We start from the raw sequence: 24,350 nt of genomic DNA on the forward strand, positions 1-24,350 counted from the left end.
CCGCATCTGCAACCTATACCACAGCTCACAGCGATGCCAGATCCTTAACCCACTGAGCAAGGCCAGGGATCGAGCCCGTAACCTCATGGTTCCTAGTCAGATTCGTTAACCACTGAGCCACGACGGGAACTCCAATAAATACGTTTTTATTGCCATTTTAAACGTTGTTCTCCAGTTGCTTCTATGTTTCTCCTTTGTTCCTTTCTTTTTTTGGTTGGATGATTTCCTTTTATTTTCAGCTTGTGTTCCCTTCTTTTTAGTTTTTGTGAATGTATTATTTGGTTTTGATTTGCGGTTGCCCTGTTTTTCAAGTGTGTTGACCCCTTCCTCCTTTAGCCTGATAGTCAATATGGGCTCAAAGAGGGGAGGGAGTGGGATGGCCTGGGAGTTTGGGGATAGTAGATGCAAACTATGACATTTAGAATGGATAAGCAATAGGGTCCTACTGTACAGCACAGAAAACTACATCCAGTCACTTGTGATGGAGCAGGATTGAAGATAATACGAGAAAAAGAGTGTATATGTATGTGCGGCTGAGTCCCTTTGCTGTACAGCAGAAACGGACAGACCATTGTAAATCAACTGTAATAATAAAAATACAGCTTAGTCTAGGAGGTTGCACACTGTCCGAGCCCTTCTCCAGGACAACACGGCCAGTCTTCTCCAGTTGTCTATTGGCAGTGACTCCCAGTCTCCTGCTCCTCCACTGCAACGGATGTCAGCATGGCTGGTTGGGCAGCAATGGTTCTCACCTGTACGAGAGGATATACATATGATTCACCTAGGGAACCTGGGGTCCAGGGATGAAGCAGCAGCCAAACCACCTGCCATTAAGGCAATAGATGAGCTTGGTCATCCCTAATGACCCCTGAGACCTCCTGAATGTCTATATTAAAGTAAGATCAACCGTGGATGGGAAAGAACAGGAGCAAAAATGGTAATTGATGAGTCTGCATTTCTCATCCGTGAGTTGGAGGTATAAAGCCAGATTTTTTTTTTTGATTGAGAAAATTAAAACAGGCTGATGATTTTGTAATGAAGAATTGTGGTGGAGAAAATGTTTATCTCTGCTCTATGTGAAAAGAAAAACCCTTAGCTCAGGTGGTGCTCTTTAAGTGGTAGCCAAGTTATTACAGTTATTGCATGGGAAGCCCACCAAAAGGACAGAACCAACCTAATCAATAAGAAAACAAGGCAAAAGGCCCAAAGGAACATGAGACTGGATCAATCCAAATATGTGAAGATGGTCTCCTCCAGACTCCTATGTCCTGCTCTGCCCAGCTCTCCGCCCACTCCCAGGCTGTCTCAGGCTCTGTTACCTTCCAAGGGAGCCAAGGCTTCTCTTGACGGCTTGAACAAGGGGGTAGGGGCCCTGGCTGCAGGATTTGCCAGTGAAGTCATCCATATCAATAGACCAAATCACGGCCCCTGCCAGGTTTAGACTCTTTAGGAACTGAACCTGCGGGAGGCACAAAAAAGGAATGCAAAATTTAGAAGAGGCCCTTAAAGGCCCATGACCCAAGTCAGCTTCAGATGAGGGTTTGAGCTTAGAAGGCAGTGGTAGACTTAGTGCTTATGGAGTCGGGAACTCCCTGAAGGGAAGGGAGCTCAGGGTGGATTATAAGATGAAGAGAGGGCCACCCACTATTAACCACATCCCAGGTTCAGTGTTCTCTGAGGCTCTGAAACATTAGAGGCTCCAGGATGAGGAGTAGAAACTGGGAAACCTCTTTGTGGTGCAGCAGAAACAAATCCTACTAGAATCCATGAAGATGCAGGTTCTATCCCTGGCCTTGCTCAGTGGGTTGGGGATCAGTGTTGCTTTGAGCTGTGGTACAGGTTGCAGATGAAGCTCAGATCCCACCATTGCTGTGGCTGTGGCGTAGGCTGGCAGCTGCAGCTCTGATTCGACCCCTAGCCTGGGAACTTCCATATGCCTCAGGTGCAGCCCTAAAAAGCAAAATAATAATAACAATAATAATAAAATAGAAACTAGGAAACCACCAGCAAGGTTCCAGTTATCATTGGGGTGTGAATGACACTGATGCCTTTGTCCTGCTGTCAGCCTGGAAGGCAAACAAATGTCTTAGCAAGGCCAAAGAACCAGTAGGCTCAGAAATCTGGAGGCTTTTGAGAGGTAACCCATGAGAAGACTGAAGGGTTTGTCCTGAGATGATGGGCAAGTTGGCTAACTACTCTATATCGACACCAATGTCTCCTTTTTTCCCTCTCCCTTATCCTCACTCCTACCTTCTCTCCATTCCTTGATTCTCCCTTTATTTTTATTTTTTATTTTTTTTGGCTGCACCCGTGGCATGTTAAAATTCCTGGACCCGGCATCGAACTTATACCACGGCAACCTGAGATACTGCAGTGACAACAGGGGATCCTGAACCTACTGATCCCCAAGAGAACTCCTCCTCTTATTCTTAATTCTTTCTTGCATCCTTTCCATTTCTCCTATATGGACCTTAGATAGCTGATCATAGGTGTGGCTTACAGTCACTGCTAGACTTGGGCCACAATGGACCACTGGATCCCATCCTAGAATGGAGCTCCAGAGGCTTCTCATCTTCCACACAGAGTCTGAGACATTTGACCATACACCCCACTGCCCACCCAAATGAGTGGGCTGCTGTCTCAGGACGTCTTGCCTACCTACCTTGGACTCCACACTCTCCACATCATCGTAGCCCACCCACTGGTTCCCCTTGACTGCGTAGGGAACCTGCTGATCCTGGAGCCTCACGATCTTGGCGCCTTGCAGAAACTGGCAGATCTGGCAGGGGGAGAAGGAACAGGAAGGTCAGTAATGGGCTCTTCTTGAAGTTTAGAGATAGAAAGGGCAGGTAAGCCACGGGTCTTGGGGACAATATCAGAATCTTTACTGCAGGGATCAGTGAGAGAAATGACCAGATACAATGTGCAGAATGGATGGTCCAGGGTGAAGCCTTGGAAACTGTTGGTGCTAAGGTCTCCCTGGGAGGAGCCATAAAGAGTGAGAGGTCAGAGAGTACTTGAGCTCCACATCAGACCTCAGCTCTGACGGGTAAATCTTCCCACTTCTTCATTTGCAAAATGGAAACAATTATGTCTCTGGTATGCCTACTTTACAGTAGTGTTGTTAGAATCAAATATTAGGGAAGAAAAAAAAACCCTTTGAAACAGTAAAGTGTTTTACAAATAAGTAGTGTTCTAATGACCATCTCCATCACTCCCATTTTGCACTCGCCTCAATCCCACTACTCTCCCTTCCCGTTGCCAACGTGCCTATCCTGGGATCCCCACTTGTATCTCTAGCTATTTTCCCTTTGTGTTAGCATAACAAAAAGCTACTTTAAAAGATAAATCTTCAGTGGAAAAAATGCATTTTAGGGTCACATAGAAAACTCATTTTGGATTGCTCACTCTTTGGGGATTATTTACACGCATGATGGCCTCAATGAGGGTGAAAAATGGAAAGTTGAATGTTTAAGCAAATAAAATCAATTTGTCAAAGTTATAATGATCTAGGGTGATAAACTCAACAGTCAAATTAAATTTTCCATGAAATAGGGGAGTGCGTATCCTGTGGTTTCACTAAAATCCTACCAGCAGACTCGAGCAATGACTTCTCTTATCCCTTCTATTAAGTGTGTTGCTCTCATCCTAGAGGAACCTAGGTCATCTCCTCTCCCTCCCTTCAATGTCAGGCACTCTGAGTTTCAATGAGGATTCTCATGGTGACACGTGCCCCTTTCCCCTTGCCAACTGAACTGAGGGTGCCTCAATCATTCCCCTGTGAGAGTGAGAGGAAAAATTGAACATCCTTGAGTATCTCATTGGATGCCACGTCCCTCCATATGGGTTCATGGCCTGCCCATACCAGTGATGAGAGGCCAGACCAGGATACCAAGGGGAAACCAAGATGGAGAATACTATTCTTTATTTACCTGGTCAAACTCCTACCCATCCTTTAAAGCCCAATACCTATCTCTCCTCTTCTATGGAGCCTTCCCCAGTCACCCATCTCTGAATTCATGGCCCTCCACATTGACCACTCATTGGCCGCTTAATCACTTCTTGTTTTGCAATACTTACTTAAGTGATTGTACTATTATGGTCATCTTGTTTTTAAACTCTTGTTTAACTAGTTATATTTGTATTCTACATTCTTCCCACCTGGACAGTAAACCCTCCGAGTCAAGGATAAAGAATTACTTATTTCTAACTCCCACAGTACCCAGTGTTTGCAACATGGGAGGGTCCCAGTATTTTTTCTTGGTTGAATTATTGTTTAATTCTTAATGTTTCCTGTATTTAAAAAAATTTTTTTCCAGATTTAGGGGCAGAAAGAAATGATGGTCTGATCAGATGAAGCTTCGTTTGATACCACTGAGGTATTAGGTCTATCTGACTTCTAGACAGAATCTGACGCACTTACCCATGACTTTTTTCCTTCTCCTCCTCCTCCCCCTCTTCCCCTTCCCCTCCCTCTTCTTCCCCTTCTTCCTCCCCCTTCTCCTCCTCTTCTTTGTCTTCTCCTCCTCCTCCTCCTTCTTCTATTTTTTTGCCACACTTACGTCACATGGAAGTTCTTGGGTCAAGAATTGAATCCTCACCATAGAAATGACCCAAGCTGATGCAGTGAAAATGCCAGATCCTTAACCCACTGCACTGAAAGAAAACTACCACTCCTTTCTTCTTCAAACAGCCAGTTCTCTAAGGTCTTCAATATAGGTTCCTCCTACCTCCTCACTAGTCTTGCCAGTTTCTTTAATGGGCTCCTCTTCCTCTGCCCATCTCTTGGGTGCAGGAGCTCCCTGGATCTTGTCACTTCTCACACATGCTTTGGTTTCAAATACCATCTTTATGCTGATAATTTTAGAATCTACTGGCCTCCTGTGATAAACGCATATATCTAACCACTCACTCCTTTTTTTTTTTTTTGTCTTTTTGCCTTTTTTAGGGCTGCTCCCGCTGCATATGGAGGGAGGTTCCCAGGCTAGTGGTCTAATCGGAGCTGTAGATGCTGGCCTACACCACAGCCACAGCAATGCCAGATCAGAGCCGCATCTGCGACCTACACCACAGCTCACAGCAATGCTGGATCCTTAACCCACTGAGCGAGGCCAGGGATCGAACCTGCAACCTCATGGTTCCTAGTCAGATTTGTTAACCACTGCGCCATAACGGGAACTCCTAACCACTCCATTAGGCTCACGGACATTCGGATGTCCCACTTGCTCCTCAAACTCAGAATGTCCAAAATTAGTCTCATGATTGGAACTAATGGCCACTTCACCCCTTCTCCTATGTTTCCCAACTTAGTAAAAATGGTGTTGCCATCAACTTAGTTACAGTCTCCCTTTTTCAATCCCCCATACTTGCTCTCCCCACCCCCATTCCTCACTAACTCCAGCTCCTCTCTGACTTTAGCTAATGTTGCTTCCTCCAGGAAGCATTCCCTGATCCCCTCCCAAGACTGAATGAGGAGCTCCTCTTCTAAGTCCCAGGAGGACTGTTGTACTTCCCTTCCCAGCACTCAGGATGTGTTACTCTATTACAGCCAGACTGAAGCTGGAAACCCTGTCCAGACATCAGGGAGGCCAAAGGCATAGGGAAGTTCCAAGTACCTCATAATAAGCCAGGAAGCCTGAAGACTCAGTGATGGGGCCAGCAGCTCCCGGACCAGAGGCAGGGGCCCCCACGGCGGTTTCTGCAGAGGCCAGGGTAAAGGAACGTCCATATGTTGGGATGCCCATGACCACCTTCTCTGCAGGCATCCCCTTATTTAGCCAGTATCCCACAGCATATTCCTAGAAAGAGAAGGTAGACTGAGGGCCAGTGTGTAGGGGAAGGAAAGGTGTCAGGTCTTTCTGAGCCTCCATCCCAGACTTCACAGAGGTGACGCCTTGATTTCTTGTCTGCACGAGTGACTGGAGGGTACCACCAGAACCAGAGTCCTTATCCTAATGTACTTAATGCTCTTCAGTGCTAGGAGACCAATTCAGCCTTTTCTGATTAGGAAAGAAAAATGAACAGTGGATCATAAAAGAAGTCAGGTAAATGACCTAGAAAATATGAAATCGAGTTCGTCTCCATCTTTCTTTCCCCTTTGAGTCAATCGCCTATGGAGTTTGTCTACACAATTGTGTTACCAATGAAGGCGGAGGGAACGTGACCATCACACCCTAGTCTGCGAGGCCTCGACATCAATGACATCAGAGCCATTGATGGCCTCGGTGATCAAAGACATTGGATTCGAGAGGCCAGGTTGGGAGGTAAGAGGCTAGTTTGGGCCTTACTGCCCTAAACCCCCTGCCCTAAAACAGGGGGTTAGGGAAGATGAGGATATGTCACCTCGTCCTCAAAGAAAGTCAAGAGAGAGGAAGGAGGCTGATGAGACTTGATTACACAGAGTCGTTGGGGAAAAAACCCAGACTAGAAATCAGAATACCCATCTTTGGACTGATCAATTTTGTAATTGTAACTGTCTTCCTATTTATATGTTTTTATACATTTATACAAGTTCATATATATGTACCACCACCACAGCAAAAATTTTTTAATGACATTTTCCCCTTGGATTTTCCATTTTCTACTACTCTTCAGGACCCTCACCTCAGCATGACCTTGAATAGCCATTGAACTTGCCAGGCTTCCATTTTATCATCTGGGAAGTGAAAGTAATGATTCCTGACCAGCCAAGCGCACAGGATTGTTTTGAAGATCAATTTAAATAAGGAATATGGGGAGTTCCCCTCGTGGCTCAGCCGTTAACGAACCCAACAAGGATCCATGAGGATGAGAGTTTGATCCCTGGCCTTGCTCGGTGGGTTGGGGATCCCGTGTTGATGTGGCTGTGGTGTAGGCCAGCAGCTGTAGCTCCGATTCAACCCCTAGCCTGGAAACTTCCATATGCTGCAGGTGTGGCCCTAAAAAGCAAAATAAATAAATAGGGAATATGGATGGACACAGGAGAGGACCAAGTGCTCTGTGGGCACCAGGAAATCTATCAGGGATGCAGAATCCAGAGAGGCCCACAGTGGCCGACACCCTGGGCCATAGTCAAAGCCTAGAGCACTTCAACTACGAGGTCCTCTAACATTTTCCAGGTGATGCTTTACCAGTGCCTGGTCAAAGCTTTTCTCTGTTCTCACCAGCTTCCAGGGTTACTTGAGTCCTTTCTCAGTTCAAGACAGAAGTGACTGTGGAGGAGCTGCAGTCTCCTCAGCGTCACCCCACAGCCCGTGTCCCACCACACCTCCTCTGTATGACTCACCACATTGTAGTAGGAGGTTGTTCCTCTGTCTAGCTGCCCCTTTCTCAGGGGGCTGTTGTGGCCAGTGACGAGGGGCTTTTCCCAAGACCCATGGAAGTCAAAAGACAGGAGGTTGATGAAATCCAGTTCTCTAGATGGCCAAAGCAAAGGAAAAGATTCTGTGATGAGCAGAAGTAGAAACAATTACAGTTGACCCTTGAACAGGAGGGTTTCAACTGCACAGCCACTTGCTAAATGTATATTTCAACCGTAAATACTGTAGTACTACATGGCTGAAGGTTCGTCGAATCCACAAACTCAAAGGAACCAAGGCTGACTATAAATTATACCCAGGAGTTCCCACTGTGGCTCAGTGGTAACGAACCCAACTAGTATCCATGAGAACTCAGGTGGATCTCTGGCCCTACTCAGTGGGTTAAGCATCTAGCATTGTTGTGAGCTGCAGTGTAGGTTGCAGGCAAGGCTCAGATCTGGCCTGGCTGTGGCTGTGGTATAGACTAGCAGCTGTAGCTCTGATTCAACCCCTAGCCTGGGAACTTCCATATGGTGCAGATGCGGCCCCCCCCAAAATAAAATTAAATTGAAGAAATAATAAATTACACTTGGATTAACTCCCACTTTGTTCAAGGATCAACTGTAGACGTCTTTGTTCAGGGCACTGGATGCTGTTAGAAGGATTGAAATTAGCCGTGAAGAAGTTCCTGGCTGGATGATGTGGTTAGGACAGTGACCTCCGTGCTCTCTCCTCCCTTCATTGCTCAGACATCCCGACACACATCTCTTGCCTGGACCAGGCAGGAGGCAGAGAGATGAAGGGGCCGGTCCAATGCACTCACTTGGCCAATTTCTTGATCTGATAGCTGTTATCAATTATCTGTCTTCCTGCGGAAACTCCTGCAGTCAAGAGAAGCCTTTCTTTGCTGGATTTTACAGAGTCCTGCTGAAAGGCTTCTGCCAACTCCTACGAAAACCAGAACAAAAAATCCCACAAGAGGTCAGTTCCTCCCAGAGTAGTGTTAAGGTTCTTGCCTGACATGAAGTTTCTAGAACCGCAGTAGATGGTATGATCAACCCCTTTCTCCCCATTCTCACATGGGGATGATTCCTGCCTCGTGTTCAGGAAATTGCATGAGGCAAGAGGACCACCAATCTCATAGTACCCAGGAAAAACCATATCTGGGTTTCCTTCTTATAGGTTTTCTGATCTAACTGACAGAACCTCTATGAGACTACCTCTGGAGATTCAGTGACCCTCTACCCTTTTACATGGGTGTTGCATTGTTTTAGTCTTGTTTATTGTAGAAGGATGCTCTGTTCTTTGATGCTGTCCTTGCCCTAAACTGGGACCAAGGCTTTTCCTCCATCAGTGGGGGCTTCTGGAAGGAAGAAGCCGTCTTTCAAGTAGAGCCAGTCTCTTCCTTTTTCTCTCCCAGTGAGGCCATGGGTTCTGCTGGTTAAGGTACCGAGGGCACTGCAGAGTTTGTCTTACATGAATCAGCACAATGAAAAGAGAGTTGTCTTTCACATCTGGGTAGATCCAGCTTATATCCAGCCCATCAAAGTTATGGTTCCTCAGAAACGGGATTACCGAATTGATAAATTCCAAGCGTGATTTAGAAGAATCCACCATGGGATGGAACCTGGGTACAAGCAATACAGGTGTTTCTTAAAAAGAAGTAATTTCCGTAGCACAAGGTATTTTTCACCAAATTCTTGAAACTGTCTTCCCTCCCCCAATATTTTCGCACTTTTGTCTCTCCCAACCCCTGCCCCCTTTGGAGCAGATGAGGAGAGAAAGGGACGGGGAGAGAAAAAATCGTTGGACCAGAACATTGTCAGGTCAGGTCAGGCAGAGGAAGACTGAGCTCTCTGCAGACCTGCCTGCAGCCTTCCAACAAAGACTCTCCTTGATCAAACCTTTTTTTTTTTTTTTTTGTCTTTTTAGGGCCGCACCTGTGGCATATGGAAGTTCCCAGGATAGGAACTGAACTGGAGCTGCAGCTGCCGGCCTACACCACAGCCACAGCAATGCAGGATCCAAGCTGCATCTGTAACCTACACCGCAGCCTGTGGCAAAGCCAGATCCTTAAACCAATGAGCAAGACCAGGGATTGAACCCATATCCTCATGAAGACTATGTCGGGCTCTTAATCTACTGAGCCACAATGGGAACTCCTCTCCTTGACTAAACTTTAGTCAGGCTCTTCTGAATCCTCTTCTCAACTAGGTCTTGACCTTGCGGTTCTCGACTGTCGTTGCAGAGTCCAGTTTTAGCAAGAATTCTAAAGCAGTTTAATGAGACTCCTCCATCCTTGATATCGATCATCCTTGATATCTGATCAAATTTCTCACCCCCTACCATTCCCCCAGTGAGATCTGATCACCCTGGCCCTGTCTTCAGCAAGAGTTCCGCTGGGTCAGTTTAGCAAGAATCCCTCTAGCCCTAATGTGTCCTCTTAGTAATTTCTCATCCACTGACTCCCACCCCCCACCTGCTCCTTGGCTATAAATCCCCACTTGCCTGAGCTGCATCCAGAAATTGAGCTCAGTACAGTACCGAGATCTCTTTTCCCCATTATAATACTTCCTGAATAACATCTGTGTTTACCTCTTTCACTACAGTTCAGCTCTGATTTTCTTTAACATCTTATACCCTTGAAAAAGCAGTTTGCAGCGTGGTGAGCTTAGGGTCAGGAGATCTGAGTTCGAGTCCCAGGTCAGAGTCTTTTCTATTGACCTCTTTGTTACTAAGCAGCTCTCTGGCTTCCTGTCTGGACATCTCTAAAATGGGATTGAAGGAAGTGATCTTGCCTCAGGTATCTCAACGTGATCACCTTTGGGAAAGCTTCATAAAAGCAGAGCTGGACTTCATAAGGACTTCAAGCTCCCCAAACAAGCAATCCAATTACATTTTTTTTTTTTTTTTGGTCTTTTCTAGGGCTGCTTCCTGCAGCATATGGAGGTTCCCAGGCTAGGGGTCTAATTGGAGCTGCAGCCGCCGGCCTACACCAGAGCCACAGCAAAGCAGGATCCGAGCCGCGTCTGCAACCTATACCACAGCTCACAGCAACACCAGATCCTTAACCCACTGAGCGAAGCTAGGGGTTGAACCTGAAACCTCATGGTTCCTAGTCAGATTCGTTAACCACTGTGCCATGACGGGAACTCCGCAATCCAATTACAAATAAGCAACCCAGATCTCCCCAGCCCCAGGGCTTCTGATGAAAAGACAGGAGGACCCTGAAAGCAGCTGTCCCTCAAGGGCTTTCATCTGAACAAGAATTCTTTTTTTTTTTTCTTTTTCTTTTTGTCTTTTGTCTTTTTAGGGCCACACTCGGGGCATATGGTGGTTCCCAGGCTAGTGGTCTAATCAGAGCTGTTGCTGCTGGCCTACACCACAGCTCACAGCAATGCGGGATCCTTAACCCTCTGAGCAAGGCCAGGGATTGAACCCACAACCTCATAGTTCCTAGTCGGATTCGTTTCCGCTGAGCCACGATGGGAACTCCTGAACCAGAATTCTTGAGCAGGGAAGCCGATGCTTAGCTGCCCACACGGAAGCACGAATAGCGTTTAAAATCCAAAGCTGCAGATAAGATATTGGTATATTCCAGATAACATATCATTTGACTTGTATCACTTCCCACCTCTCACAACACCTCCCACCCCAGGCAAATTTAGAGTCTCGAACTCATTTTGTTTCCATGTTAAACTGAGGTTTTGGTTCCTGCATACCTCTCAGCAGCACAGTGGAGGAAAAACAAAACAAAACTGTCCCTTGTCCAAACACTATGGTAGAAATAGGCTTGTAACTTTTCTCCTGTGTTTCAAAAGTGCTTACAATGACTGGAAAAAACAGCAAGGAACACCCACTTTAGAGAGCAGTTGCATCTAGTGCTCAGGGAAGAAGCCCCCAATTTTAGGAAAGGCAACCATTTCATAGAAATTTACTAATTTGTTCCTTAAAGCAAGTCTGTGTGTTACACATTTTTAAGTATTCTGCATAACACCTTGCACAAGGCTCAACATTTACCTAATAATAAGCACAACATTAATATTTAACAGTAATTATTAGAACCCTTATTGCACATCAGCACCACGTAAAAAGTTTGCTTACATTGCCTGCCTTCACAACATCAGCCTGAGGGTTGATGCTGCTATTTTCCTCATTGTATAGCTTTTAAAAAAAAAAATGAGGCATAGAATTGTTGACGAAATTTGCCCAAAGTCATGCAACTTGCATATAATTTGCATATAGCTAAAAAGAAACCCAAACCAAATGTGTCTGTCTGTCTCCCAAGACCTACATTTTTCTTTTTCTTTTCTTTTTTTTTTTTTTTTTTTGACTTTTTGCCATTTCTTGGGCTGCTCTCGCGGCACATGGAGGTTTCCAGGCTAGGGGTCCAGTTGGAGCTGTAGCCACCGGCCTACGCCAGAGCCACAGCAACGCGGGATCCGAGCCCCGTCTGCGACCTACACCATAGCCCATGGCAATGCCAGATCCTTAACCCACTGAGCAAGGCCAGGGACCGAACCCGCAACCTCTTGGTTCCTAGTCGGATTTGTTAACTACTGTGCCACGACGGGAACTCCGGCCAAGCCCTACTTTTAACCACTAAACTGAAACACAGTAAGCTCTCAGTAAATTATTTATTGAATGAATGAATGAGTGCATGTAAGAATGAATGAATGAAGATATTTTTAATTCAATCAAAAATAAGCAAGTATTAGGAATGAAAGAGAATTTGGGAATCAGGATAGTTGTTATAGTAGCATTGGTGGTGTAGTGGTGGGCATAGCTGCCTCCCAGGATAGTTGCCATAGACCCCATTAATAACTAAAAGGAGTTCATTATGAGGTTAACACAGAACCAAATAAGTTAGGGAGTTCCTATTGTGGCTCAACAGGTTATGAACCCGACTGGTATCCATGAAGATGTGGGTTCAATCCTTGGCCTCGCTCAGTGGGTTAAGGATCGGGCATTGCCGTAGCTCACAGACATCCTGCATTGCTATGGCTGTAGTATAGACCACCAGCTGCAGCTCTGATTCGACCCCTAGCCTGGGAACTTCCATATGCTGCAGGTGCGGCCGTAAAAAAAAAAAAAAAAAAAAAATTAGATTGATTTTTTTTCTTTCTGTGTGTAGAAATTGCGTTGTGAAGTACTCTATAATTTTCAAGCTGGTAGAGACCAGAGAAGTTAATTAGGTCAACCCTCTTATTTTGTAGATGAAACTATTTGAGATAAAAGAAGAAGAAATCAGTTCCTGTCGTGGCTCAGTGGTTAGTGAACCCAACTAGCATCCATGAGGTTGCGAGTTCAATCCCTGGCCTCCCTCAGTGGGTTAAGGATCCATCGTTGCTGTGAGCTGTGGTATAGGTCACAGACGAGGCTCGGATTCCATGTTGCTGTAGCTCTGATGTAGGCTGGTGGCTACAGCTCCGATTCAACCCTTAGCCTGGGAACCTCCATAAGCCTCAAATGTGGCTCTTAAAAAAAAAAAAAAAAAGACCAAAGAAAGAAGAAGAAGAAAAAAGTAGGAGATAATGGACATTTACTATTGATTACTAAGTTGGTCATGTGACATAAATAACCTCATTCAAAATCCTTGCAACCAACTTATGAAATAGATGTGATATACATTTTACAGGTGGGTAAACTGAGCTCATGGTGATGTGTTAACTTTCCCTAGGTCTCTCACCTACAGAGGTCTTCTAATGCTCTGTCTTGCCTCTACTTGCTCAGGCTGTGAAGAGTACTGACCAGCTGCATGAGGAAGATGTCTTATCAAACTTCCTGTGAAAGCTGAAAGCCTCTGCTGCTGAGATTAAGATCTTTGGACTTTTAAAAATGATAGCACTTTAAAAAAAATCAAAGCAGAGGAAGTTCAAAATTAGATTAACCGTATTTGAAGATTTCAAAAAGGTGCCTTTCTTCCTAACACATTTGTATTTATTCAGCTCGATATAAATAGCATATCATTTTCCTGTGAATTATAATTTATAATGTATGTCTCATGCTAATAGCTACTTAGCTTTTTTTTTTTTTTTTTGGTCTTTTTGCTATTTCTTTGGGCCGCTCCCGCAGCATATGGAGGTTCCCAGGCTAGGGGTCTAATCGGAGCTGTAGCCCCCGGCCTATGCCAGAGCCACAGCAACGCAGGATCCGAGCCGCGTCTGCGACCTACAGCACAGCTTACGGCAACGCCGGATCGTTAACCCTCTGAGCAAGGGCAGGGACCGAACCCGCAACCTCATGGTTCCTAGTCGGATTCGTTAACCACTGCGCCACGACGGGAACTCCATAGCTACTTAGTTTTTAAGCAAAATAGACCCAATTGCCTCCTATGCTGCCCTGCACGTCAGGCCATCTGGCTGTACAACCTTGACCCAGGAAATGGTCCACTGACAGCTGCTGGTCAAGAACTGAATTTTAGGAGTTCTCATGGTGGCTCAGCGAGTTAAGAGCCCAGATAGTATCCATGAAGATGCAGGTTCCATCCCCAGCCTTGCTCAGTGGGTTAAGGAACTAGTGTTGCCATGAGCTGTGGTGTATGTCGAAGATGTGGCTTGGATCCCTTGTTTCTATGGCTGTGGTGTAGGCTGGCAGCTCCAGGTCCGATTTGATCCCTAGCTGGGGAGCTTCCACATGCCTCAATGCAGCCCTGAAAAGCAAAAACAAACAAACAAACAAACAAACAAAAAAACAAAACAAAAAAACCCTGAAGTTTAAGTGGAAATCACCTACCCAATCCACCCTCATGGTAAAAAGTCAAACCCTCAAAACCCTTAAACTCTTTTATAAAACAAAAAACAAACAAAAACCCCCCTCTGCATTTTCCAGCTAAAACCACCTTCTCATAATCCATAAGGTGAAAAACCTCCATGTAAATAACTGAGAGGTTATTGAACACAGCTCTCAACTCAGTTTCTCCCAGGCCTTAAGCTCCTACAGAGTTCCTTCCAAGACACCAGAAAACAGAGCGGTGCCTCAATTTGTGAAAAAATTCAGATCACTTGTACCATCTGAGCCACAGGAGGACTTTTCTAAAACTTAATTCCGTGTTTCAAGAGGAGGAGAAATTACATGGGGAAATGAAGAAAAAATTAGATTATGGTCTTACCCTTTGGAACCAAAGAGATATCCTCCAATGGACAAGAGAATTTTCAGTTTGGGGTTCCTGGAGTAGAAGAAGCAGCTGATTATTTCTTTACTGGCTGCTAGGGAAATTTTTGCCTAAGAAGTTAGGGTTAGAATATGGATAAATGGGCCCCAGCTGCTTAGCAGCTAAGTTCAGCGAAGGATGAGGTGCTGGGGGCTTTGGGGGCGGGGAGGGGAGGGTCAGGTTTATACCCAAGCGCATTGAACAAGCAAATGAATGAATGAATGAATGGGGTTAGAGGGTCTTAGGCCCAGTTTAGGGCTGTCTTCTCTTGTCTTAGGGCCTGTGTGCTCCCCACTCCCATGCTACTGACTTGGTTTTCAGACTCTTGATGGTCTGGTAAAGCATCGCATCATTCTTGTCCTTGATGACGACCTTGTTGTCACTGATGCTGGCGAATGAGTAGATGAGGTGAGAACATAGGAACGGGTCAGCGCTCTCAAGAGTAAACTTCCCCGGTTCCTGCCTGTCCTGTGACCAGCTGGTAAAATAGCAAACCAGTTTGTAGGCAGATCCTGGAGTAGAGGGAAGAGAACCAATGGGAACCTAGTGCGGTGGCCTCCGAGCCCGGATTGCCACAAGTTTCTCCCCAAAATGCCATTGCCTCCTTTGCTCCTTCAGCCTGAGCCTCTGAGGATCATTCAGCCTGGACCCTCAGTGCTGGCTCTGGAGCATCCAGACCCCAGTTAAGAGATACATGGAGAAATATTGTCAATATGGAAAACATCCACGGGGCACTGAGGTTTGATGTGTACGGATGGATGCACGACACAGAGGTGTAAGTGGGTACACAGAGAGATGATGGGCACAACAATGAGTGGGTGAGAGAGACAGAGGGAGAGGCTCAAAAGATAGAATCAGAGTCATAGATGCACAAAGAGACACATGGAACTAAAACTTGGAGTCATCAGTATGTTAGCGTCAGAACCTAAGAGAGTAACCAAGAGAAAAAGAATGAAGCAGAGACAGAATCATCAGAAAGGACACAGCCCAGGGGACACAGGATGTAGTGACTCATTGACGTACCTTCCTGAAGAAGCAGCAAGACCACTAAACCTGTAAGAGGTGGGTGGGAAGGAAATCAGTTGAGCCAAACCTGGTTCTTGGGTCTCAGACTGTTGGCAATGAGTGGGCAGAGGTGCCTACATGTAAGACACAGCTGCTGCATTTCCTCCAGGCACTCCAGCCACAGCCACTGAGGTCTCTCTGCAGGGCCTTGAGGTCCCCAGCCCTTGGATACCTTGAGGAGTCTCCACAGAAACATTTTCTAAACTGCAAATTCTTCGCTCATTCATTTATCCAATAAAAATTTATTGAACCATCTGCTCTGTGCTCAGCCTTGTCCTGGATACTGGGGAAAACTAAAATAGAGTCCATGTCACCCCTGCCCTCAGGGGGATCTCAGTCCAATCTGGAGTCGAATATAATTAAGGTGACCATTGAGTTTATTGTCCAGTGGGACACTGTGGAGAGTGAAGAGGCACATTGGTAATCATTTCCCTGGGGCACCAGCTTGGACTGGAACTATCCCGGGTGAATTGAGATGCATAGTCACCCTGTGTACAGACAACTAACACTTCAAACACGGCAAGTGTATCAGGGAGTGTGAGCTGGCTCTAGAAGTGCTCTAAGTGTTCAAGTTTGAGGTCATGCGCAGTCTCCTCTCCATAGGACACCTTCCCTGGGAGGACTGGTGAGGCCATTCTAATCTAACTCCCCCGGGAGTTCCCATTGTGGCTCAGTGGGTTAAGAACCCGACTACTATCCATGAGGATGCAGGTTCAATCCTGGCCTGGCTCAGAGGGTTAAGGATCTATCATTGCTTCAAGCTGCAGTGTAGGTCGCTGATGTGGCTTGGATCTGGCATGGCTGTGGCTGAGGCTGAGGCTGGCAGCTGCAGTTCCAATTTGACCCCTAGTCTGGGAATTTCCATATGCCATAGGTGTGGCCCTAAAATGAAAAAAAATTTTTTTTAATAAAATAAAATAAAATAAAAATTAATTTACCCCCCTAAAGGGAAGGAAAGGGCAGGACCAGCCTGGTCCTGAAAACCTCACTCAAAAGGCAAGACTCCTCAACTGCGAGCCACATCCTGAGGGCATTGCCCAGACTTCGCTATATTAGGATATTTCGGGGGTCTGAAAACAGAGAAGAGAGCAGTTAAAAATGAAGTGAAACTTTGGATGACAGCTGCTGAAGCTGGTGCCTTCTCCACGGAGCTGTCTTGAGAAGCTGGGCTCTGGGTTTGTCTCCTGCTGATTCACACCACTTATAAGCAGAGCAGGGAGGGAGCAGGACCGCCACACACCCACTACTCAGGTAGGAGGATTCTGGTTGCCACATCTACTGTCAGGTCAGCCTCCGGCCCTTCTTCAAAGTGCTGACTCCCTGGAGACCCAGGCCTGAGCCCTTCAACAAGGACCTCAGAATGCTCTTGCCATTACCAAGTGGGCCATCATGGCTCAAGAGCATAGACAAGATGAAAGAGGTAAGGACACAATGAAAAGGATCCTTTTCCTCCAAAGACACTTCCCTTCTTCATCTGTAGCCCTGTTTATTTAGTCTCATGTCCATCTTCACCCAAATTCCCAGCTACCAAGAAAGCCAGAGTTTGGGATAAGAACTTTAGAGCTGAAAGGAGAATTTTAGAAAACGTTTATGCCCAACAAACCACGCCACAGATGAGAAACGTGGGTCTTCCCCAAGTTTTAAAATGTAAAGAAAGGAGTTCCCGTTGTGGCTTAGTGGTTAATGAATCTGACCAGGAACCATGAGGTTGCGGGTTCGATCCCTGGCCTCACTCAGTGGGTTAACGATCCGACGTTGCCATGAGCTGTGGTGCAGGTTGCAGACGCGGCTCGGATCCCACGTTGCTGTGGCTCTGGTGTAGGCTGGCAGCCACCACTCCGATTGGACCCCTGGCCTGGGAATCTCCATATGCCGGCGGGTGCGGTCCTAAAAAGACAAATAAAATAAAATAAAATAAAATAAAATAAAATAAAATAAAATAAAATAAAATAAAATAAAAGTAAAGAAAGCATAAACCGTGAAACCTGTGACTCTATCACCAATCTGGACAAGAGGGGCCTTTGTGCAGAAGCAGTCTGGAAACACCCCTGATGGTCCAAAGGGCTCTGACCACTGCTGCCCCCTTGCCCATTTAGGAAAGATCAGATGGTCCCTTAGGGCAGTTGCCTTAGCTTGACAGGTCTTGATATGGAGCTGAACAGAGACTGGAGTCCCAGAGGTAAAAGATGGCCCCTTCTTCCACAAGTCCCTTGACCCTTCTCTCCTCATTAAGTTCCTGCTACATTATCACCCGGGCACTCACCTGCCCAGAGAGACTTCTGGTCCATGGTGATGGCTCCCATATCCCTGGCCAGCTTTTCTAGGACACACATCCTCTGGGCCTTTTATGCCCTGGAGATTTCGATAGCCTGTGTTTTGGGAAGGAAGCAAGAACTACAGGAAATGCCAGGGACTTCCCCTGGCAAATCTGCCTTGTGAAACTTCCTGGCAATAGAACCCAGGTTTGAGCAATGCCAACAACCAAAAAAAAAAAAAAAGCTGCAAGGGAGACAACCACTGAGCGATCCTGCTCTACCAGTGTCACCCAGAAGGAATTTGGTCCCTGAGAAGGGAAGGAGATGGTACTTCTTTCGTTTGCCTCCTCTTAGCACTTTCTGGCTGCCAGATGCCCCTTCCCCATCACTCAGGATCTGTCTTCTTTTTAATTCACCTCCTCACACTCACGTCATCTGCAGCCTGCTTATTCTCATTCATCTAATCAAACAGAGCTCCTACCATCCCAGTTGGTCCCACCCTACAGCTCTTCTTCACCTGATACCTTCAAAGGACACCAACCCCTTCCCCGTGGAGACTCTCTTGCTTCTCCCTGGGCCTGGGGGAGCTGGTTCCTCTGCTCACAGTGCAATTTATTTCCTCTCATAGCTCCACACCGCACTGTAACACACTGGTGTACATGCCCATCTCCCCACCTTGACTGTGTCGTCTTTAAGTACAAGATCTAAGGGAAACGAGAAAAACAAAAACCTCAACAAATGTTTATTGAGGTTCCTCCACTAACTTGTTAGCATCGAATTGTACCCCAGGGCTGGGCAGGGGAAGGGATCAGATTTAAGGTTGGATCAAGTTGGAGTCTTGGTTATCACTTGGGACTGGCTAGGAAATTGAATGGGGTTTACAACGTACAGTGGCTGGAGAAATGTAATCACCTACAAGTCACCAGAAAAATGGAGGAAGAAGGCAGAACCACTCTCACTGAGCAGCAAACTTAAAGGGACTGGGGCCAAAAGGAAAGCTGCTTTGATGACCTTACCCCCTAAGTCCTGCCAGGTCAGTGTACCAGCCACACTTGTCCACTCTTTAAGAAATCTAGAGTTATGTCTAAGTGGGAGCATAAGGTATTCATTTCTTACCTTTTTTCCATGTAATATACTTAGATATCATTCCAGAACCTTCCTTGTCCACCTCCTTTTTTTTTTTTTTTTTTTTACTGGCCTCTTTGTATTTCATCATACAGCTACACCTTCTTCTACTTAATCATCTCCTATTGATAAGCATTTAGCTTATCTCTAGACATTTTTGTTACTTAAAATATAGCTAAAATGAACATCCTTGAAAAGGTCTATTCTTTATATGTGGAGGAGTCTATCTATAGGAGAAATCACCAACAGAATTGATCGGTCAAAGGGTTTTGGAATTTTAAAATTTGGAGCACTCTTGTAAAACTCCCTTCCGGAGGGTTTGTACGTCATTCAACTTTGTTATCTCTGTCCGTCTCATAGGTGACAAATGTTACCTCATTGTTTTAATTTGCATTCTTTTAAATGAGTGTTATTGTTTACATTTATTAATCAAACGCAGGTTATTGCCAGAGCAGCGCCTGCATATATTTTTTGTCCATTTTCCACTGGATTTCTTTTTTTATTTGAAAGAGCTCTATAAAATAAGTAAATTAGCCCTGACTTTGTATATGAAGTATCTTAGAGCTTCGCCAAGTGTGATGCAAATAGATTTTCCCAGTTGTTCTATTTTTGATTTGGTCTGTGGTACTTTGGCCCATGGTGGTTTTAATTTATATGCAGTAGTTGAAAGTCTTTTTTTTTTTTTTTTCTTAACGAATTCTAGCTTTGGTATCTTGCTTAAGCAAACAGGCCTTTTTAACTCAAGGTTATATTTTAAAACTTGCTTATGTTTTCTTCTAACGTTCTGTTTTTTATTTTTTACACTTTGATCTTTGACCTATACGGAGTTCATTTATTTAAAAAATTGATGTGGATCTAGCTTTTTTCCCAAATAGTGACATGTTTCAGTAGCATTTATTAAAAATCCATCTCTTCCTAATTGACTTGAATTCGAATGTCTGAATTTGCAACTTTTAACAATTAATTTTATTAGGATCCTTGAGTCATAGTCAGCCAAACATGGCAGTGATTCCAAGGATTAGCCTGTCCAGCAACATTTGCATTGAGCTTTGTGGAGTCTAAAATTCCTTGGATTCCCACCAAAGGCAGCCGGGTGGGAACAGATGGTTCCAAGCACCCACACCAGCGTCACTCAGAGTAGTTTCATCTCTATGTTTGTACACATGGAGCTTCTCCAAACTTGCACTTGAAGAAAGTGTTCTGAACTATTCAAAACAGCAACGAAAATATTGAAACCTGCTTATCAATGTTAATTCCCTCGTTTTAGAGAAGAGACAATCATGGCCTAGAATTGCTTAATTACAGTCCCAAATCCCACATCTGGTTAAAGATGGAACCTAAAAATTAAACCCCTGGCTTCCTAACTTCAATTTGGTTGTTTTTAGTATGTCCACTAGATCTCATCACCTAGTTTATTCAATTGAACTGAGGTCTTCCCATTGTGTGGTAGGTATTTCCTGCCTTGCTAGACCAGGTAACCCTGGTAACCCTAGCGTTTTGTGAGTGTGCCTGTGAATCGCACGCTAGCGTGCATTTCTTCGCCATGTTCATCTCAGTATTTTAATCAGATGACCAGGCCCTGACAGTAACCTAAAGAAGGAATTAAGGATTTATCTCTTCTTCCTTGGCATTATTTATGTCTTAAGATTATTGGTAGAAGAGATGTATCTTTTCTTGCCGTTTATTTTAATTCTGGAAAATAATAAATTTGTCCCCAAGACTCAAAGGGGAAACCTAGTCAATCTTATTTTTGTTTTCATTATCAAGATCATGACCGTCGTTTCAGACCTTCTTAAAGTCTCCTTCCAGGTCCATGTTCTGGATTCTGTCCCAAGCAATGTCTTCTGCTCTATTGTTACAGTATCTATTCTGACCTCAAAGCCTAAATTAAGAGAGTTTCCTTACTAGATTGATGCTCTCTCCCAGTCATAAAAGACATGACTTTTTTTTTTTTATTTTCTTATGTGGAAAATTTCTTATGTGGAAATTTTCTTATGTGGAAAATTTCTCTGTGAAAGAGACAGAAAATATGGGTGGAGAGGTCGAGGCCTGAGCAGGGAGTAAGGTTTGCAATCACTCAGCACCCAAGTTCAGCAAAGCTTATGGAAAGTCTTCACCTTGCGAGAAGCTATTGGGAGCTTATAGGGGATGCATATTCTCTGCCTCAAGGAACTTGTACTTGTGCAGACAAATTTGTAAATACAGTGGACCCTTGAACAACACAGGTTGGAACAGCATGTGTCCATTTGTGTGCATTTTTTTTTTTTCAATGAATGCATCCTGCAGGAGTTCCTGTTGTAGCTCAGAGGGTTAAGAATCCAACCTGGAGTCCATGAGGATGTGGGTTCGATCCGTGGCCTCACTCAGTGGGTTAAGGTCACGGCATTGTTGCAAGCTGTGGCGTAGGTCACAAATGTGGCTCAGGTCTAGTGTTGCTGTGGCGGTGATGAAGACCTCAGCTGCAGTTCCAATTTGACCCCCAGCCCAGGAACTTCCATATGCCACAGGTGTGGCCTTAGAAAGAAAAAATAATAATAAAATAAAAATAAATACGGAGTTCCTATTGTGGCTCGGGGTAATGAGCCTGACTAGTATCCTTAAGAATGTGGGTTCGATCCCTGGCCTTGCTCAGTGGGTTAAGGATCCAGCATTGCCACGAGCTGTGGTGTAGGTCACAGACATGGCTCGGATCTGGCATTGCTGTGGCTGTGACATGGGCTGGCAGGTACAGCTCAGATTCGACCCCTAATCTGAGAACCTCCATATGCCTCAGGAGTGGCCCTTGAAAAAAAAGAGAGAGAGAGAGAGAGAGAAAAATTAAACATTGAATAATTATTTTATTTGTTTATTGGCCAATACTATTGCCTGCCCATTGCCACTGGATTGTCTATCTTTTGGGTATTTCTTTTTCAGGGTTTTCTCTGTATTATATACATTCATTTTTTCTCTCTCATATTTAATCTTTGAATTAACCGTTCAAAATTGTTGATTATTTATTTATATAATCCATTTTGTTTGCTTTATATCTTGTTTATATTTTCTTTGTACAATTAGATACATTTTTTATTTTATTTTATTTATTTTTGTCTTTTTGCTATTTCTTTGGGCCGCTCCCGCAGCAGATGGAGGTTCCCAGGATAGGGGTCGAATCGGAGCTGCAGCCGCCAGCCTACGCCAGAGCCACAGCAACGCGGGATTCGAGCCGCGTCTGCAACCTACAGCACAGCTCACGGCAACGCCGGATCGTTAACCCTCTGAGCAAGGGCAGGGACCGAACCCGCAACCTCATGGTTCCTAGTCGGATTCGTTAACCACTGCGCCACGACGGGAACTCCTAGATACATTTTTTAGAAGTCCGATCTGTCCACCTGCATTTATACCTTCTGCACGTCTCACCCAGGAAAGAGGACGTAGGTGAGAGGTCTGTCAGAACACAGAACGGAGGGACCGAGAATGAAGCCCACACAGCACCGCGGTACCAGTGGAACGGAGGACTGTGCCTGGGCAACGGCCGCAGCGCCTGGTGTGGGTCTGATTCCCATCTGGCACCGTGGGTTAAGGATTCAGCATAGGTCCAAGCTGGCTGGGGCTCGGATTCGAACCCTGGCCCATGGGTATGGCCAACAACAACAACAACAACAAAAAGAGGGCAAGGGTTTTGCTGAGGGGCAGAGGAAGAGTCAGAAACGCGGACGGCAGGCAGCCAGACCTCAGGCAAGTGTCAGGGTGGGAACAAGAGTGACCGAGAGCCTTGAGGAGCATCAAAGGAGCTAAGAACCGCCTCCCTCAAGGGTGAGTGTGAGGATGTCCATTTTGGTTATAAGGGCAGATTCAATGCCAACGCTGGGGCGATCTGAATCCCTAAACGTGGTAAAAACGGTATTTATTAACCCAGGGTTTGCTCAGATGTATGCTTTTAGGGATCTGCTTGAGAGGGAAATTCAGAACCCCGTTCTGACAGAGGAAGGAATAAAAGGAGGAGAGCTTTTTATGAGAAGTGAGGAAAAGCGAGGCCGAGGAAGTAGCGCCCTCTGGCGGTAGCGCGTGGCTCCGCACCTGGGCTTCTGTCCTGAGATCAGGTGCTGTCTCCCTCGACCCCCTCGCTTCTCCCTGGGACACAGATTGTCTCAGAACAGTTGAGAGGATGAACAGGGAGAGAGGAATGAGTTCACGGCCTGGCTCACGATGCAAAGAGGGATGGACCAAAAAAGAGAAGGGAGCAGAAGGAGAACACCAGGAAAGGCCAAAGGAGAAAATGCAGAGAAAGGATGAAGGACCGGTCTATTCTAAATATGATAAAATGTTTTTTTCTTGTTTGCCCCAACTTGCACACATTCCTGAGGCTTGGCGCCTCCCCGCCTGACTTTCTGGGGCCTGGTTCAGGCCTAGACTTGATGTAGCAGAAAGGGGCTTTTGTTAACGTGCCTCAAGGCAGGGGGAGAGACGGGGGAGACCGGGGGATGTGTGCTGAGAGAAGCCCAGCTACGGGGCAGGGCGCTGGGAGGGAGGCTAAGTGTCCCAGGGTCCCTGGGAAAGAGGGGAGGGAGCAGGTTCAGAGAGAGGTATTTGTCCCCTGGTGAGAGGAGTTGGCCTGTAACTACCCAGAGGACCTAAATAGAAAAACCCGGCCCCATTAAAGAACGACTCACCAGTCTGAGAACTCCTTTTTGCTGTTAAACCTGAACTAAGGAGTTCCCGCTATGGCACAGTGGGTTCAGAAGCCAATTGCACTGACTCGGGCGGCAGTGGAAGTAAGGGTTCAGTCCCCAGCCCGGTGTAGTGGGCTCCAGGGTTGCCACAGTTGTGGCGTAGGTCGCAGCTGTGGCTCAGATTCAGTCCCTGGCCCAGGAACTTTCATATGCCGTAGGTGCAGCCATAAAAGTTAAAAAAAAAAAAAAAAAAAAAAACCCTGAACTAAAAACGTCTTGTCCATTGTTCTGGACTTTGTGTGTGAGGCGGGATTAAAATAGTTTAATCATGGACCCCAGCCCTTCTCTATTCCACTAAGTGCAGCATGAGGTCAAGACGGGTTTTCGCCCCAACCCCATATCTTCAGAACTTGTGCTTCAAACGGAACGGGATCTCAGTAAGCTATCGTTAAATAAAAAAGGGTAAGAATAAATGAATAGGCCATTCCTTAGTGTCCTTCCAGCTGGCCCCTGGCCACGGCAAGTCCATCCTTGGTAATGTGCCATCAATAAATGGATGAATGAATGAGGGACCTCTCAGGAGCACAGGTTGGTATTTACTAAGGTCGCAGGAAACCGAAAGATGTTACATAAAGACTTACCTAGGTTGAACCGCTGGTGGGAACTTGGCTCAAATACAGGATGTGGGCTGAGTGCTTCTTGCCTTCCTATTTTCGAGGGTGGGGGTTGAGCGCTGAAAGTGCCTCTGATTTGTGAGTGGGCCCCATGCAGGGGCTGCCAGATCTGCAGAATTGAAAGTTGGGGGAGGAAGGAGGAAAAGAAGGAT

At 45.7% G+C, this 24,350-nt stretch overlaps 1 protein-coding gene across 3 annotated transcripts; it reads right to left on the reverse strand.

The window, feature by feature from the left end:
* Positions 1 to 238: 238 nt before the first annotated feature.
* On the reverse strand, positions 239 to 24,350 carry CHI3L2 (chitinase 3 like 2). 3 transcript variants are annotated; one of them, XM_047785042.1, is made up of 12 exons: positions 24,166 to 24,350; positions 17,759 to 17,864; positions 15,454 to 15,483; positions 14,741 to 14,942; positions 14,389 to 14,445; positions 8,754 to 8,904; positions 8,101 to 8,225; positions 7,265 to 7,394; positions 5,616 to 5,798; positions 2,663 to 2,779; positions 1,320 to 1,459; positions 558 to 752 (listed from the first exon to the last, which is right to left on the reverse strand). In XM_047785042.1, exons 2-12 carry the CDS (start codon positions 17,826 to 17,828, stop codon positions 749 to 751), a joined length of 1,209 nt encoding a protein of 402 aa, XP_047640998.1. In that variant the 5' UTR covers positions 17,829 to 17,864; positions 24,166 to 24,350; the 3' UTR covers positions 558 to 748. The 3 variants fall into 3 exon arrangements, with proteins under 3 accessions (XP_047641000.1, XP_047640998.1, XP_047641001.1); XM_047785044.1 differs by lacking the exon at positions 24,166 to 24,350 and having other exon boundaries at positions 239 to 752; XM_047785045.1 differs by lacking the exons at positions 8,101 to 8,225; positions 8,754 to 8,904 and having other exon boundaries at positions 24,166 to 24,346.

Source organism: Phacochoerus africanus, chromosome 6, assembly GCF_016906955.1.
Source record: "Phacochoerus africanus isolate WHEZ1 chromosome 6, ROS_Pafr_v1, whole genome shotgun sequence".
NCBI lineage: Eukaryota > Metazoa > Chordata > Mammalia > Artiodactyla > Suidae > Phacochoerus > Phacochoerus africanus.